The following is a 14,217-nucleotide window of genomic DNA, read 5'->3' as shown; positions in this document are numbered from 1 at the left end:
AGGTTGCCGCGTTCATCTAATCGTTAACAATGAATGAACTATATTTCAGAACCCATTAACTTAACCTAAATCAACTTTGGGGCTTTACAGGTGTTGCCGCGTATTTTGGTGTTGTGTTAATTAAAATTAGCAGTTACGTCATGCAAGAACAGTGACGTAGTGCGGGAGCGGGTCTAAAATTTGAAATAACGCTGGGCGTGGATTGATTTATGGCTCTGCTGTAAATATTGGTTGCCGTTTATTTTGTGTTTAGTTAAAACTGTGCAATATATTTTACCCATATATATTATTACCCATATTACCCATATTCTTTTATAGAGAGTTCATTTCAATGAAAATTACTAAATTGTGCATTTTTTTGCAAATTAGATTTTTATTATGTGTTAAGCACGGAAAAGTCAAAATTTATTTTTTATTTTTGCGAAACTACTTTTCCGCCGTCATACGAGCCTGACTTTCCTAAGCAATTTTTGTTTTTAATTTTGACTGCGCCACTGTATTCACGTTCTTTATAAATAGAAACTCCCAAATTTTCAATTTACCTACATGAACGTATGTAGGGTAATATATATACAAATGTTACACGTACATCATACTATTAAGTATATACGAATTATTGATGTAGTAAGGGTGTCCACACACGTCCGTTTTTTGACGCTAGTGGAGAATGACGTCACATCAAGTGACGCATGAAATGAATTTAGAAGATTTACATATATGTTGAAAAATGGTTGGAAGCTTGTTTTAAGAAAAAGTTTAATTAATGTACTGGGTGGTCCGAATTATAATGGAGAAACTTCACGGAAAAGGGAAAACTGAAAATTTATTTTTCGTTTTTGCGAAACTACTTTCGTTTTAGCCGTCAAACGAGCAAGAGATTCACGTTCGTTATAAATAGAAACTTCTAAAATTTCAATCCACCTCCGTGAACGTATGTAGGGTCTTATATTTTCTTATAGAAATATATATGTACATCATAACTTTATGTGTATATGAATTATTACTCTAGCAAAGGCGTCCATACACGTCCATCTTTGATGCTATTGACGCTGCGTCACATAAATTGACAGTAGAAAATTTACAGAGTAATAACACATTGAAAAGTGGTTGGAAGATTGTTTTTCTTCGGAGATTAAGGCGCAAAGGAACGGAATATAACAGGTAACACAAGAAAGTGCAGTTATCTGAAATTTGGGTGGCTTCATAATATATTTCTCGAGACCAAGTGAAACTCTACACAAGATCCGAATTTTTAACTAACGCACAGAAGCAAAGCCTCCTACGAAATATTTTATTTTTATAAAAATATATTTTGCAGATCTGGTCTTTTCCTTCTCGCATGAAATGAATTTAGAAGTTACGTTGTTTTCGAGACACAAAACAAACTTTTGGCATCGATAAACCTGTGCTTGTTTAAGCAGTTACGTTCGTGCAACGTTTTAATTCATTTAATTCGTAAAAAAGTGGTGGATCACAATTTTGTTAATCAATTTTGATACCCCAATCAATCCTATACAAAAATTATCTCTTCGGTTCTTTTGCTAAAACTGCCCGTTTTCGGGAAAATTTTATTTACATAACAATTCTAGAAATTATAATAATAACTTAATACCAATTAATTTGAAAGCAAAATCTAGAGGACATTTTTCATAAATGAAAAAAAAAACGATTCTTTTCGTAATGTTTTAATGCCTTGTATATAGGAAATGAAGCATTTTAGGACATAAGTTTGTATGAACTTCTTTACTTACTTTTATCTGTCGAATATGCTATTTCTCAATTATAATTCACACCACCTTGTATATTGTGCCTATGGCCGTCTAGATACAATTTTCAAAAATTAAATAAAAACAAAGAATATTGAAAAAATGGTTCTACGTATAATAATTTCCTGAAGCCAGAAATGCAAAGAAATATAATATAATAAATATGTGCAAAAAATTTTCAGAATATATCGAAATAAACACAAAATGCAAATATGCATTTTGGTTATATGAAAATTTATGAACATTAATGTTATTTGAAGTAAAGCCAGGACCATTTGATTCTGAAATCATATATTTTTTTACCACCTATACCTTAGACCTGGTTCGTAATGAAAGATTTTTATTCATAGATACCCACAAAACATAAAATCTAAAACATAAATATTGCAGTTTACATTTTACAGTGAAGTAAAAAAGTATAGTATGCAACACGTTCGGTAAACATTTTAAGTCACTCGCCCTTTACCACACTTGTTGCATGATATACAGAACAAGCTGTACAAAACAAATTGGTGCCATCCCACATATGGAAGTTAGTTTTTGGCATTTTAACAAACACTGGGCATTTTGCATTTTGTCCGCTTCTTAGTTATAATGTTCCCACTTGCTTGTTACTTTCGAAAATCGATGAAATCGAGTATCTATGCTCGTATAAACATTTAATATCTCTATAACGGTAGGTCCTATGGGATCGCAATTGGTACAGAAATGATCACCGTTGAAAAAGAAAAATATGTCTGTCCGTTCTCCGTTCTCGTGTTTAGGTTTTTCCTGAATAACTTCCGAGCCGTGGGAGCTAAAAATTAAAATTTGCCTACAAAAACATCATTTTTCAAAAACCGTTTAAGAGACGGCTCCATAAATTTTTATTCTTGATAATTTTTCAAAAATATACAGTGTGCGCCGCAAATTCAAAAAAACTGAAAAATTGGTCCCCCTATTATTGAAAATTGGTTATAATTGAAAGACTATTCAGAGCTCACTTTGTTTTATATTGCCATATAGCCCGCATAGACAGCAAAAACATTTGTATTTAAGATTTTCGTCTTACAGGGTGTTCCAGATATTCCGTGCTAAATGAGGAATGTGTTAAGTGTCCTAAATTTGCAGATATCAACTTCAAATTTAGCAGAGAAGTAAAAGTCCTTGTCCACATTTGAACGGTAAAGATTGGGTGCAATCAAATTTTACCAAGTATTTTTTAAAAATTTTGATAAATTTAGCTTTCAGAAAAATATGTTTTCAAATTATAGGCAAAAATCTAAAAGACCTAGAAAATTGTACTTTTCCAGAGAAAATTATTAGTAGCAAATCAAAAATCGTAAAAAATATGGCTAATTGGTTCAAACAGTGTCATAGGCCGCATCAATAGCTACATTTTTTGTATTTGCGGTTTTCGCCTATCACATACGCTGTTCGGGATATTCCAAAAAATACATATTGAAATCGTTATTTCGGGGGCTGTCAAGACGCGATAACGTCATTGATTATTACGGCGCACTGCATGGGTTCAGAAAAAACTTATTTTCTCGAAAACCATTTATTATTTTCAAAAAATTCTTGAACCAGGAAACGTGCAAGATCCAGGACTCTATCCTCTACTTCGAACATTGTTTGAATCGTATACAGGGTGTGTCGTTTATGGGCAAAAAATCTAAAAGAACCTAAAAATTTTCGTTTTTGTGGATAAATTATTGGCGATAAATGAAAAACCGTTATTTTATTTGAACAGTACCTATTGTAAACTGTATCGAGAGAGAGTTTCGGGTTTCGTCAATTATACAGGGCGCGAGATATTTGAAAAAATATCATTCGACAACGCATATTGTTTGTGCAAATTTTAATATTTACCGATGTTTGCTGAAGTTCGACGAGATATAAAGGGCACTTTATACAGGGTGCATGCAGAATTAAATTACATCGATTTTGCGAAAGTTCCATAGTGGTCCGCCGGAGCATGATAGAAAAACAATGCGTTCCTCTTTGACAAGAAACCGCGAAGCGGCTTCTGTTTTAAATAAAAAGCTACTCCGCCCTATTCGCCCCGAACTTGCCCCGCCCAGCGACGATTTTTCGAAAGCAATCTTGTTTCACTTGGTAGATGTTTTAAAAAATTTGATCGTTTGAATGGAGTGGGGGTAACTGAATAAGGCTCGATGTTGTCCAAATAAACTATATTACATTTATCTTACTCGTATCACATTTTTTAGTAAAAAATAATTGGAATCAAAAAAATTAATATTTGCCCGATTGAACGGAGTACTTGATTTTCCCCTTATCGTCGATCGACGATGAACTTGAGGAAAAGGCGCCTCTTTGACCTTGAGCTTGGCCGGATACGTGAACTCCGGTGCCCTCTGACTCGCCGAATCGTGAAAATAGTACGGGCCTGAAAATTACATAACGAATTAGGCGATGGAAATAAAACGAAGAAAGATGCGCAGCTAAATCATTTAAATTGTTGATGTTTAGTATCTATCAATTCTCTATACTTAAAATAACAATACAATAAACATAATAAACAACAATAAAATAGTGTATAAACCGTACTGCATATTAAAAAAAATAGTAGCATGGGCATTAATACTAGAAACCCGTGCGAGTGGACACTGTTCTACTCGTGTTCATTGTTTCCAATTCTAGTCAAATGAATCAAAAATATAATTTAAAGACGTATAAAATTCTTCCAGCTATGGATATGTTTGTCGTCACGCTAAAATCTACCTTGTGACCGGCTTTTAAAGAAATTAATATTGATCTTTTTTTTTAAATCAGAAACAGAATGAACCAAGCCAGTGTCAAACCTAAGGTATCTAAAACGATAGGACAGAAATAGACTAGCACACTTTCATTATTTAAAATCAGATTAAAAACATTTATTAAAACTGAATTAACTAGATATGAAATCCATGGTATAATAGATTTGGTGAACAACTAATAAATTCAAATTTATTAATTCGATCCATTTATCCATTATGATTCTTTTTTAGTTTTTTGTATCTGTGTATTTACGGGGGAAATTAGTAATGTAATCAAGGAATTATTATCTATTTACTAGGGACCAAATCCAGAATTATTAATGTTTTTTCCTTTCTTTTTCCAGTATTTTTTCTGTTCTTCCAAGGTTTAAAAAAATGCCTTCAAAACTAGAATTTGGTAGTCTTAAGTTGTCCAAATAGTTTATAGTTTAGCTAATAGTATACTGGGGAAATATTCAGTATATATAGTTCTTTCTCGTTTATTAAACACTCGTTCCGCTCGTGCCAAATAAACTCGTGGCTCAAATGCGGCCTACTTGTTGCCTAAAATATTATCCCAGGTAGCAGAGCGAAGTGACGTCATTTTCGAATCATAAGTGCTCCGAAAAACACCTCAAATTATTAACATCACGAAAATGAACTCTGAATGTCATCATAAAATGACTTGATTAATTCCAGATATGGACTTTAACCTTAATAATTAATTTAAACTATTATCAAATTATTGTATTGAAAACCATGAGGTAGGAGAATATATCTAAAGGGTGTCCAAATAGTTTGTAAAAGTATATTTAATTTATTTTTAGTTTTAGAGAAAAATGTTATATACGAGACTAAAAGAAACAATTTAAAATTATTTTTAAATATACAGGGTGAATCATAAATATGTGGGAAATTAAATTTATATTTCTGAACTTCCTTTTTATACTCAATAACCCAAATAAGGTTGTTATACTCAGTGTCTTCAGATTTATGGCCGTTTTTTAGTCAAAAATGCTCTGTGTTTAATTCCCTTTATTTTTGACACTGTTTCGGACAGCTGTTTTATTATGCCAACAATTCTTTTAAAGTGGTACAGTCATTTATCCTATTCTTATCTTGATGTTAGTTCGAACCGTTTATACAGGGTGAGTCAAAATCAAAAATATTAATTTTCGTGAGAAAATCAAACGAAAGACCCTGCATTTCTGTTTTTACTCTTTTTAAAAGAAAGGCTCATCTTTATTCGTTACATATAATTCTGCATTTTCCGTAACCGCAAAAAAGATATACTATGTAATTTAAAGCGGCAGTTTCTGTGTGATTTACTTTCGATTTTCCCCGCTGCAAAAAGAAAAAAGCAATTGCAAAATCGTCATATTTTTCAGCTGTAAAGACCAAAAATTGACTTTAAGTTGAAGTAAAAAAGATTTCACTTAAATGACAATTGACTTAAAAAAGATGTCATTTCATTCGTCTGAGACATTAGTTAATTAATTCTTTTTATGATTCTCTGCTACCCGGGATAGTGTGAGTTGGTGGCTTCCATGGTAAGGAAATAAATTAATTGAAACTTTAAAGCTTAAGTTTGATGAAAAATTGTCAATAGTAGAAGACTAAGCCGATTTAAAAAAAAGTATATAAATGGACTCGCCGTCATTTTTTTTTTACTTTTTTTACTGGACTTGCAGGCATCGCAAAAATTTCCCTAGTAATCCAGTAAAATAGCTTTTTCGGAACTTGTTACGTAAAGCACTATGAATCCCTGTAAACCTGCATTCGGTTTTTCCATATAAGAAATCAGTTTTAGTGCAGTACGTCCACCAAATGAACGAATAATCGAATCAGGGTCTTTCAAAAGGCGCATGCCATATGGTGCCTATAATGTCCGTCGCCCGCACATGTTTCCTTCATCTGAAAGTGTCTGCTTTAAAGCTCGAGAATCTGTTAGTCTGTTTTGCTTCAGCCGTATTCGGTTCAAGCACCTTTCAGATCTTTCATCGTTAGTTGACGAGGGCACCGGATCATGAAATTCCTTATTCCATGCAATCGTCTCGTTTTGTTATTTCGTTTTTCACGTCATTTAATGAAGTGTATGATTTAATAGAATACTGAAAGTTGGCAGGTTACTTTATGAAAAATTAGCAGTAACCATCGGTCCTCCAGAAGAAGAAAAGGAAGAAGACATAAGCGACTCTGATCTTGAAATTGATATTTTGAATGGCACACCCTTGCCTGCCCGCCATCGCTTTCTGGTTACTTTTGTATAACATAAATATTTATTACCATCATGTTTGAACTCGTAGAAAGCTGTAATTTTAAATTTAGGCAAAAATTCTGCAAAATACAATAAACTTGACTGCTAAAAATTCTCAAAAATTTAAATTATTAAAATTTTTAAATAATTATTTCCATACTGTTGATAAATATGGCTTACAAATAAATAAAATTTGAAGGAGCTATCTTATCACTTTTCATAAGTCCAAATTTTTCAAACGGGCATTGTTAGTCAAATCGGAATGTATTACATATTCCTGTACTGAAATACAGTAGAAAAATAATAATAAGATTGACATCTTGGACGAGCATTTTTTGATGGACGTATTTTTCAGATTTCTGCAAAACTACCTGATTTTGGTTAATAGGAAACTGGAAAAAGCTACAGATACAGCTTTTTATTAGCTAATAGGTGTTGGTGATAAGCATGTGTTGGATAAAGTAATGGACTAAATATATTTTTTACACCCTAATCTAAAACACTCAATTACTTTGAGCGTTTTCGGTACATAAGTCACGGGTTTGGGGTTGAGGGACAATGGACTAGTGGAAACCGGAAGGGCCGTTTTCTAATCCGAATTGAACCGAACAAAATATGAATCCGACATCTGAGTCGGAACCAGAAAAACCCAATAGACTATATTGCGTGATTTCAATCACACCCCGTATAAATTCTTTCTGCCGCGATACGTACTACATTTTTGTTGGGGTGAATATAGTTAACATTTTGCGTTATTCTGCTTTACTTTCGTATTGCGTTGCAAAAAAGTCGGCTGCTTGAAAGTGTAGTGAAGTCGACGATACTCCGCGAATACTGCTGACTCCATCGCCATTAAACTTTTGTGGGATGGAGCGAAGATCGTGTAACGACAGTGGCGGGCAACGGACAAAACTAAATCCCGATTTAAAATCCTTCTTAAATTTTTAAATTTAATTATGATCATGTCAAGGCGATAATTTTGACAATTGTAAAAAAAAAACTTTATAGAAATTGACGAAGTTCAGTGAAATCCCAACATCGATGTCATTTTTCGTTTTCGACTTATAAACGGTACTGAAGAGAGAACCGAAATTGTTACTAAATTTCTGGTAACTTTTTTATTAACGAAAATTTCTATTCGGCTGCTGTTGATGAGTACTTTCTTGAGTAAAATGCAGCGGCGCGCTCAGATTTTTTTCAAAGTTCTCCGTTTCTCCACAACTGAACTGTCTTATTCTATGTAACTCGTGGAAGGGTCTTAAAATAATGCCCTTGTTGAGCCGTTTTCGACCATATATGGTTGTTAGTATCTGCTAATATTAATTTTTAATATTTTAGATTGTTTAAGAAACACACCGTTATTTTGATGTAATAGACGGAACATAATAACAGAATACAAAATAATTAAACTTAAACTAAAGGAACAAATTGGCGACTTCCAATAAAATTTTAGACATTAATTAGGTGAGTTATAGGGTTTATATTTTGCACAATCCCTACAGCCTAATCTTGAAGAATTAGAAAGAGACTTAAATCCAAATGATGTAGACTTTTTTTATATATTATCGTTTGGTAATTATAAAATAGAAAAGAATTAGTTGCAAATCTATCAAATTTGACATAACTTGCATAGTTTTAAATATAGCACCAAGTATATTTTAATTTATTTGATAAAAATTTTTCCTCCTAATTTCAAGAATATAATGTTTGCCTATATATATTTAGCTGTTTTTTTTAATATTCACGTTTAAATTTTGAGTGAAATTACTGAAACTTAAATAAAATGTAATATAAATTTATTTATTAAATTATTATATTAAATTATTAAATTATATTATAATTACTTTTCGAACATGATCTATAAAAATTAATTTTATAAGTACTTAATACAAATAAAAAATCCCCCATGTCATATATATTTGCAAATAAATGAATATTAACGGGATCCACGGCTATGCAGATTCATTCATTCATTTATTTGCAAATTTATAACGGTAAGGATGTGACTTTTTATGAGTGTTAAGTACTTATTAAATTTATTTTTATCGGCCATTTTTTAAAATTGATTTATACATATGAAAATTGACATCCATTTAACATAAATTTGCTAATAAATAAGTATTAGCGGAATCAATCCATAGCTATGCAGACTTTATTTAAGAAATTTCATCCAAAATTTAAACGTGAATATAGGCAATCTTTATATTATTGAAATTAGGAAGAAAAATTAGTTGAAAAACTAGTTGACTCGACAGACTTCGTGCTGGCCTCTAAATATTTTGTCCTCTTACCTTCACGACTACAGATTGGATTGGATTGGATTGGATTGGTGGATTGTCTTTTAAACCTTTTAAACCTTCCCTAGACCTCCATGAACATTTCAAGACCAAGATGCCGTTCTTATATATATATATATATATATATATATATATATATATATATATATATATATATATATATATATATATATATATATATATATATATATATATATATATATATATATATATATATATATATATATATATATATATATATATATATATATATATATATATATATATATATATATATATTCTCACGTATTGATTCACGGATGGAAAAATATGATGACACTATATTCCGGGATATCATCCGTTCGCTCGTTGAACTCCGACTGGAATCCTGCAAATCCTGCATCCGACTGGAATCCTGCAGACGTTTCGCCAAAATCTCACTTGGCATCTTCAATGCTCGCGCTCCGAAAACACTTCGAACACAGTGTTCGAAGTGTTTTCGGAGCGCGAGCATTGAAGATGCCAAGTGAGATTTTGGCGAAACGTCTGCAGGATTCCAGTCGGATGCAGGATTTGCAGGATTCCAGTCGGATGCAGGATTCCAGTCGGAGTTCAACGAGCGAACGGATGATATCCCGGAATATAGTGTCATCATATATATATATATATATATATATATATATATATATATATATATATATATATATATATTTCTAGTTTGTGAGTTCTTGGATCCTTTTGATTTTATATATTCTTAAGAAATGGTTCTTGGGTTTTTTTTGGTCCTTTTTTAGTGAAATTAAAATAAGTTTCCGTTACTTGTGAAACATTTTATTTTTTGTGACGTTGTTTGTGCATTCAATCCCCTTGTGAAAAATTATCAAAATTCCTTAAAAATATACTACAAAACGTTATAAATCAAAATCAATATTACATCAAAAACTCTTTCGATTTTAAAGACAAGATAAAAAATGTCAGAAACCTGAAAACTATGTTTTGATCTCGTTAGATGTCATTTCTCTATACACAAATATTCCCATCCCTTCAGCTAAAGATATAATAAAGAAAAAATGGCCAAAAATTAAACATTTCACAGACATTCCGTTAAATCACTTTCTTGAAGCTGTAGAATTAACATTAACATCAACCTATTTCTTATTCAATGACAAATATTACAGGCAGGTCGATGGTTGTGCAATGGGAGCATCGATTTCCAGTGTTATTGCACAGTTAGTAATGGAAGATTTGGAAGAATCCGTACTAAAAAATATAAATCTTCATATCCCCCTATTTTATCGTTATGTCGATGACTGCGTAAGTGCTGTCCCAAAAACTGAAATCGATGATATTCTAGAGAATTTTAATTCATACAACGACAAACTTCAATTTTTAATAGAGATCGAAAAAAATAACGTCATTAACTTTCTAGACCTGACTCTATACCACAGCAAAGACCAGATCAAAACCAAGTGGTACACCAAAGATACTTGGTCATCTAGGTATGTAAGTTTCAACTCCCAACATTCCATCACCCAAAAAAAAATCCGTAATAATAGGTTTAGCCGACTGAGCTATTAAACTGTCCGATCCTGAGTACAGACAGCAAGCTATTAAAAAAGCAAAACAAGCCCTAAAATTAAACTGTTACCCGGATGTATTAATAAATAAAATTTTCAATAAACGGATACATAAATTTTACAATCAAAATGCTGGTAACAAATCCGAGAAGAAAAATACTCAAAAACAATATCTCCCATTACCGTACGTTCCAGGGCTATCGGAAAATTTGTGCAATGTGTTCAAACAACACGACATTACTGTGGCACACAAAGGTTATAACCTATTAGAACAAAACTTTAGTAAATTAAAATCAAAAATCCTTGACGAGAAAAAAAGCCACGTGGTGTACCAAATACCGTGCCAAAATTGTAACGGTGTCTACATCGGACAAACTAGTCAATACTTAAAAAAAAAATAACACTGCTCTTTCGAGCCATTTCAGGGAGAATCAGCACTCGTTTGACTTTCAAAGTGTGAAAATTTTATGCTCCGAAAGGCACACAAAAAGACGGGAATTTTATGAAATGATTGAGATCCAAAAAAATCCAAACGCCATAAACTCTAAGACTGACACAAAAAATCTCAGCAAAATTTTTCACAACTTAATTAAATAAAGAGACACATTAACCCGTGAATCTCACACAAACAAAAAAAAAAGCTTTAGAAAAAAAAAAAAACTCCGTTGTCCTACCGTGAAGAAACGTACATCCGGGCTTCGCATTATTGTTTTGGTTCGTCGTCTTATCAATGTGGCTTGTCGATTTACATATTCGATATGTCTGTTGTGAATGTTGTAAAACTGTAAATTACCAAACAACTATATAGTGAACCGTTGATTTTTGGCTTAAGGTATGTATGTAATCGTAATATAAAAAATTATGTATGTTTTATTGTTGTGCATCTATTTTTATACAATTTTTAATCACTTTGTTTATTCTATTGACTTGCACTAGTAATTTTTAATCATTTCAATGCTGACTCCTATACAAATTTTTATCTATGTTTTAATTATGACCAGGAAAACAATACTATAAATAATTTTATTTAAAAATACATTTTTGTAGGTTAAAATTAAATGTCTGAAGAAGGTCTTGAAGGCCGAAACGTCACAAAAAATAAAATGTTTCACAAGTAACGGAAACTTATTTTAATTTCACTAAAAAAGGATCAAAAAAACCCAAGAACCATTTCTTAAGAATATATACATATATATATATATATATATATATATATATATATATATATATATATATATATATATATATATATATATATATATATATATATATATATATATATATATATATATATATATATATATATATATATATATATATATATATATATATATATATATATATGAATGTATATATAACTATAATTACAAAAAGATAATAGATAAAAACCCCCATACGTTTTGCATTGTTTTGCATTTAAGTTTGTTTCTGTGTGGCTGGTTTCATAAAAAAAAAACTGATACGACTCTTAAAGCACTTTTTTCAAAGTTTTAAGCAGTGTCGTTTGCATGCAAAGCCTAAAATGGCTCCACATACGAGCAGAGAGTTAAAAGCAATAACTGTGACCAGGTTAGTAGTAGTTCAACATTACTGTAAGCAGAACAATCTTTTTTTCCATTAATAAAAATAGACAAGAAAAAACGTTTGACAGGAAAAAGGGATCTGGCAGACAAACAGTAAGTTCAGTCAGGAAGATCATACGTTTTTTCGGATAGTCGAAGATGACCCTTTCCAAAAGGCGAAGAACACAAGAATTCTGTCTTCATTTCCAGCCAGTAAAGCCACAGTTTGCTGAAGAATTAAGGCATCGCTTCTCAAGTGCCAGACTGTGGCACAGAGGCGAGCACGTTTTATTTTTGTTCTTAACTATTAAGTGCAAGAACAGCAGTTTTGAGATAGAATCATATTATCCGATGAAAAGATCTTCGAGTGTTCCAAAAAGTATAAAATTAAAGTATACAGACCAGACAACCAGCATTTTAACCCTCGATTTGTCGACAGATACAGAGCTGCAGCTTATTTCTGTATAAATTTATGGGGATGGATTTCATTCAGAGAAATGGGAATGGTGGATTGAGATTTGTTAGTCAAACTTATGCCAAAATATAGATTATGGTGCCCAGTGTGGAACAGCTTTACCCGGAAAATAATTATATTTTTTCTATCGCATTGCAAAAATCGTTACACCATGGCTTCAAAATGCCAAAATTGAAATCTTGCCATGGCCAAGTCACAATCCTGACATCAGCCCTATCGAAAACATAGGGGGGATAGTGGTGAAACGGCCGTATCGAAGAAATTTTATGTCTTAAAACAGCGACTATCGATGGTAAGGTATTCAGGAAGAATTGTCGTTTGAAGAAAACTTCATAACTTTCATGACCATGAGCCGAAGACTTCAAGCTGTGATCAACCATCTTTTTTAAAGTTGTTTATTTAAAAGTTAAAAATTGTCTTTTTATTTTTAGAATTAATAAAAGTTGTGTTTAGAAGTTTTTAATGATAAAACTTACGAAAACAACCCACGATAAACAATAAAATTGAACAAAATATTGAATACTCTAATACCTATATAATATAAGCATAATATGCATTTTTTGCAAGATATCTTCACAACTTTACCAACGAGGATGATTCTTAATGCTTACAATAATTTCATGTTCAAACAAACAGTAAAGGCTGATTAATGCACGAGTTTTTGGTAATTAAAATAGATTTAATAATACATTTTATTGTGAGGGATGGATATAATTTTCTAGTAGTTATGAAGTGCAAGAGAAATACGCGCTCTTACGCCTTTCGCTAAAACATTTGAAGCAACAGCAAAACTGAACCATTTGATATACACACTCAACTCTTAAAAAAGGGAGTAGTAATTTCTATTACTCAAAATGTTTGCATCAACCTACCTTTAGATCTCATATTGGACGTCAAAATAAACTTTGTTTTACCAAAATGTGATATCCGTTTTTCATAAAATTAGCTGTACAGGGTGGCTCGTTTAAGAGGGGCCTATACTTAATCTCAAATCCTACGCGGGTAAAAAAAAATTAACAAAATAAATAAGAACTAAAAGTTCCTATTTATTTTGATAAATGGATTTTCATCAAGTAAAAGCCACCTCAGTTCAAAAAAATTTAAATGCAAAATTTGTTTCTATTAAAATAACCTTACTTTTTCTAATTTTCCTAATCGCCAATTTTCTTTAAATAGAATACCCTATATTTTATTGAATTTTTGGACAGTCCTTTCAAAGACGATATATATATATATATATATATATATATATATATATATATATATATATATATATATATATATATATATATATATATATATATATATATATATATATATATATATATATATATATATATATATATATATATATATATATATATATATATATATATATATATATATATATATATATATATATATATATATATATATATATATATATATATATATATATATATATATATGATGACACTATATTCCGGGATATCATCCGTTCGCTCGTTGAACTCCGACTGGAATCCTGCTTCCGACTGGAATCCTGCAGACGTTTCGCCAAAATCTCACTTGGCATCTTCAATGCTC

The 14,217-nt window shown here is 31.2% G+C and overlaps 1 protein-coding gene across 2 annotated transcripts in view; it reads right to left on the bottom strand.

Moving 5' to 3' along the window:
• Positions 1–3,925: 3,925 nt before the first annotated feature.
• LOC132707752 (uncharacterized) overlaps positions 3,926–14,217 on the bottom strand; it is a 37,689-nt gene continuing 27,397 nt past the window's right edge. For both annotated transcript variants that reach the window (XM_060679691.1, XM_060679692.1), the window contains exon 4: positions 3,926–4,155. In XM_060679691.1, the coding sequence (XP_060535674.1) occupies positions 4,002–4,155 (154 nt within the window). In that variant the 3' untranslated portion in view covers positions 3,926–4,001. The remainder of the gene's footprint in view (positions 4,156–14,217) is intronic.

This window comes from Cylas formicarius, unplaced genomic scaffold (genome assembly GCF_029955315.1).
Source record: "Cylas formicarius isolate icCylForm1 unplaced genomic scaffold, icCylForm1.1 PGA_scaffold_9__14_contigs__length_23061073, whole genome shotgun sequence".
NCBI lineage: Eukaryota > Metazoa > Arthropoda > Insecta > Coleoptera > Brentidae > Cylas > Cylas formicarius.
This window is presented reverse-complemented; position numbering and strand designations above follow the sequence as displayed.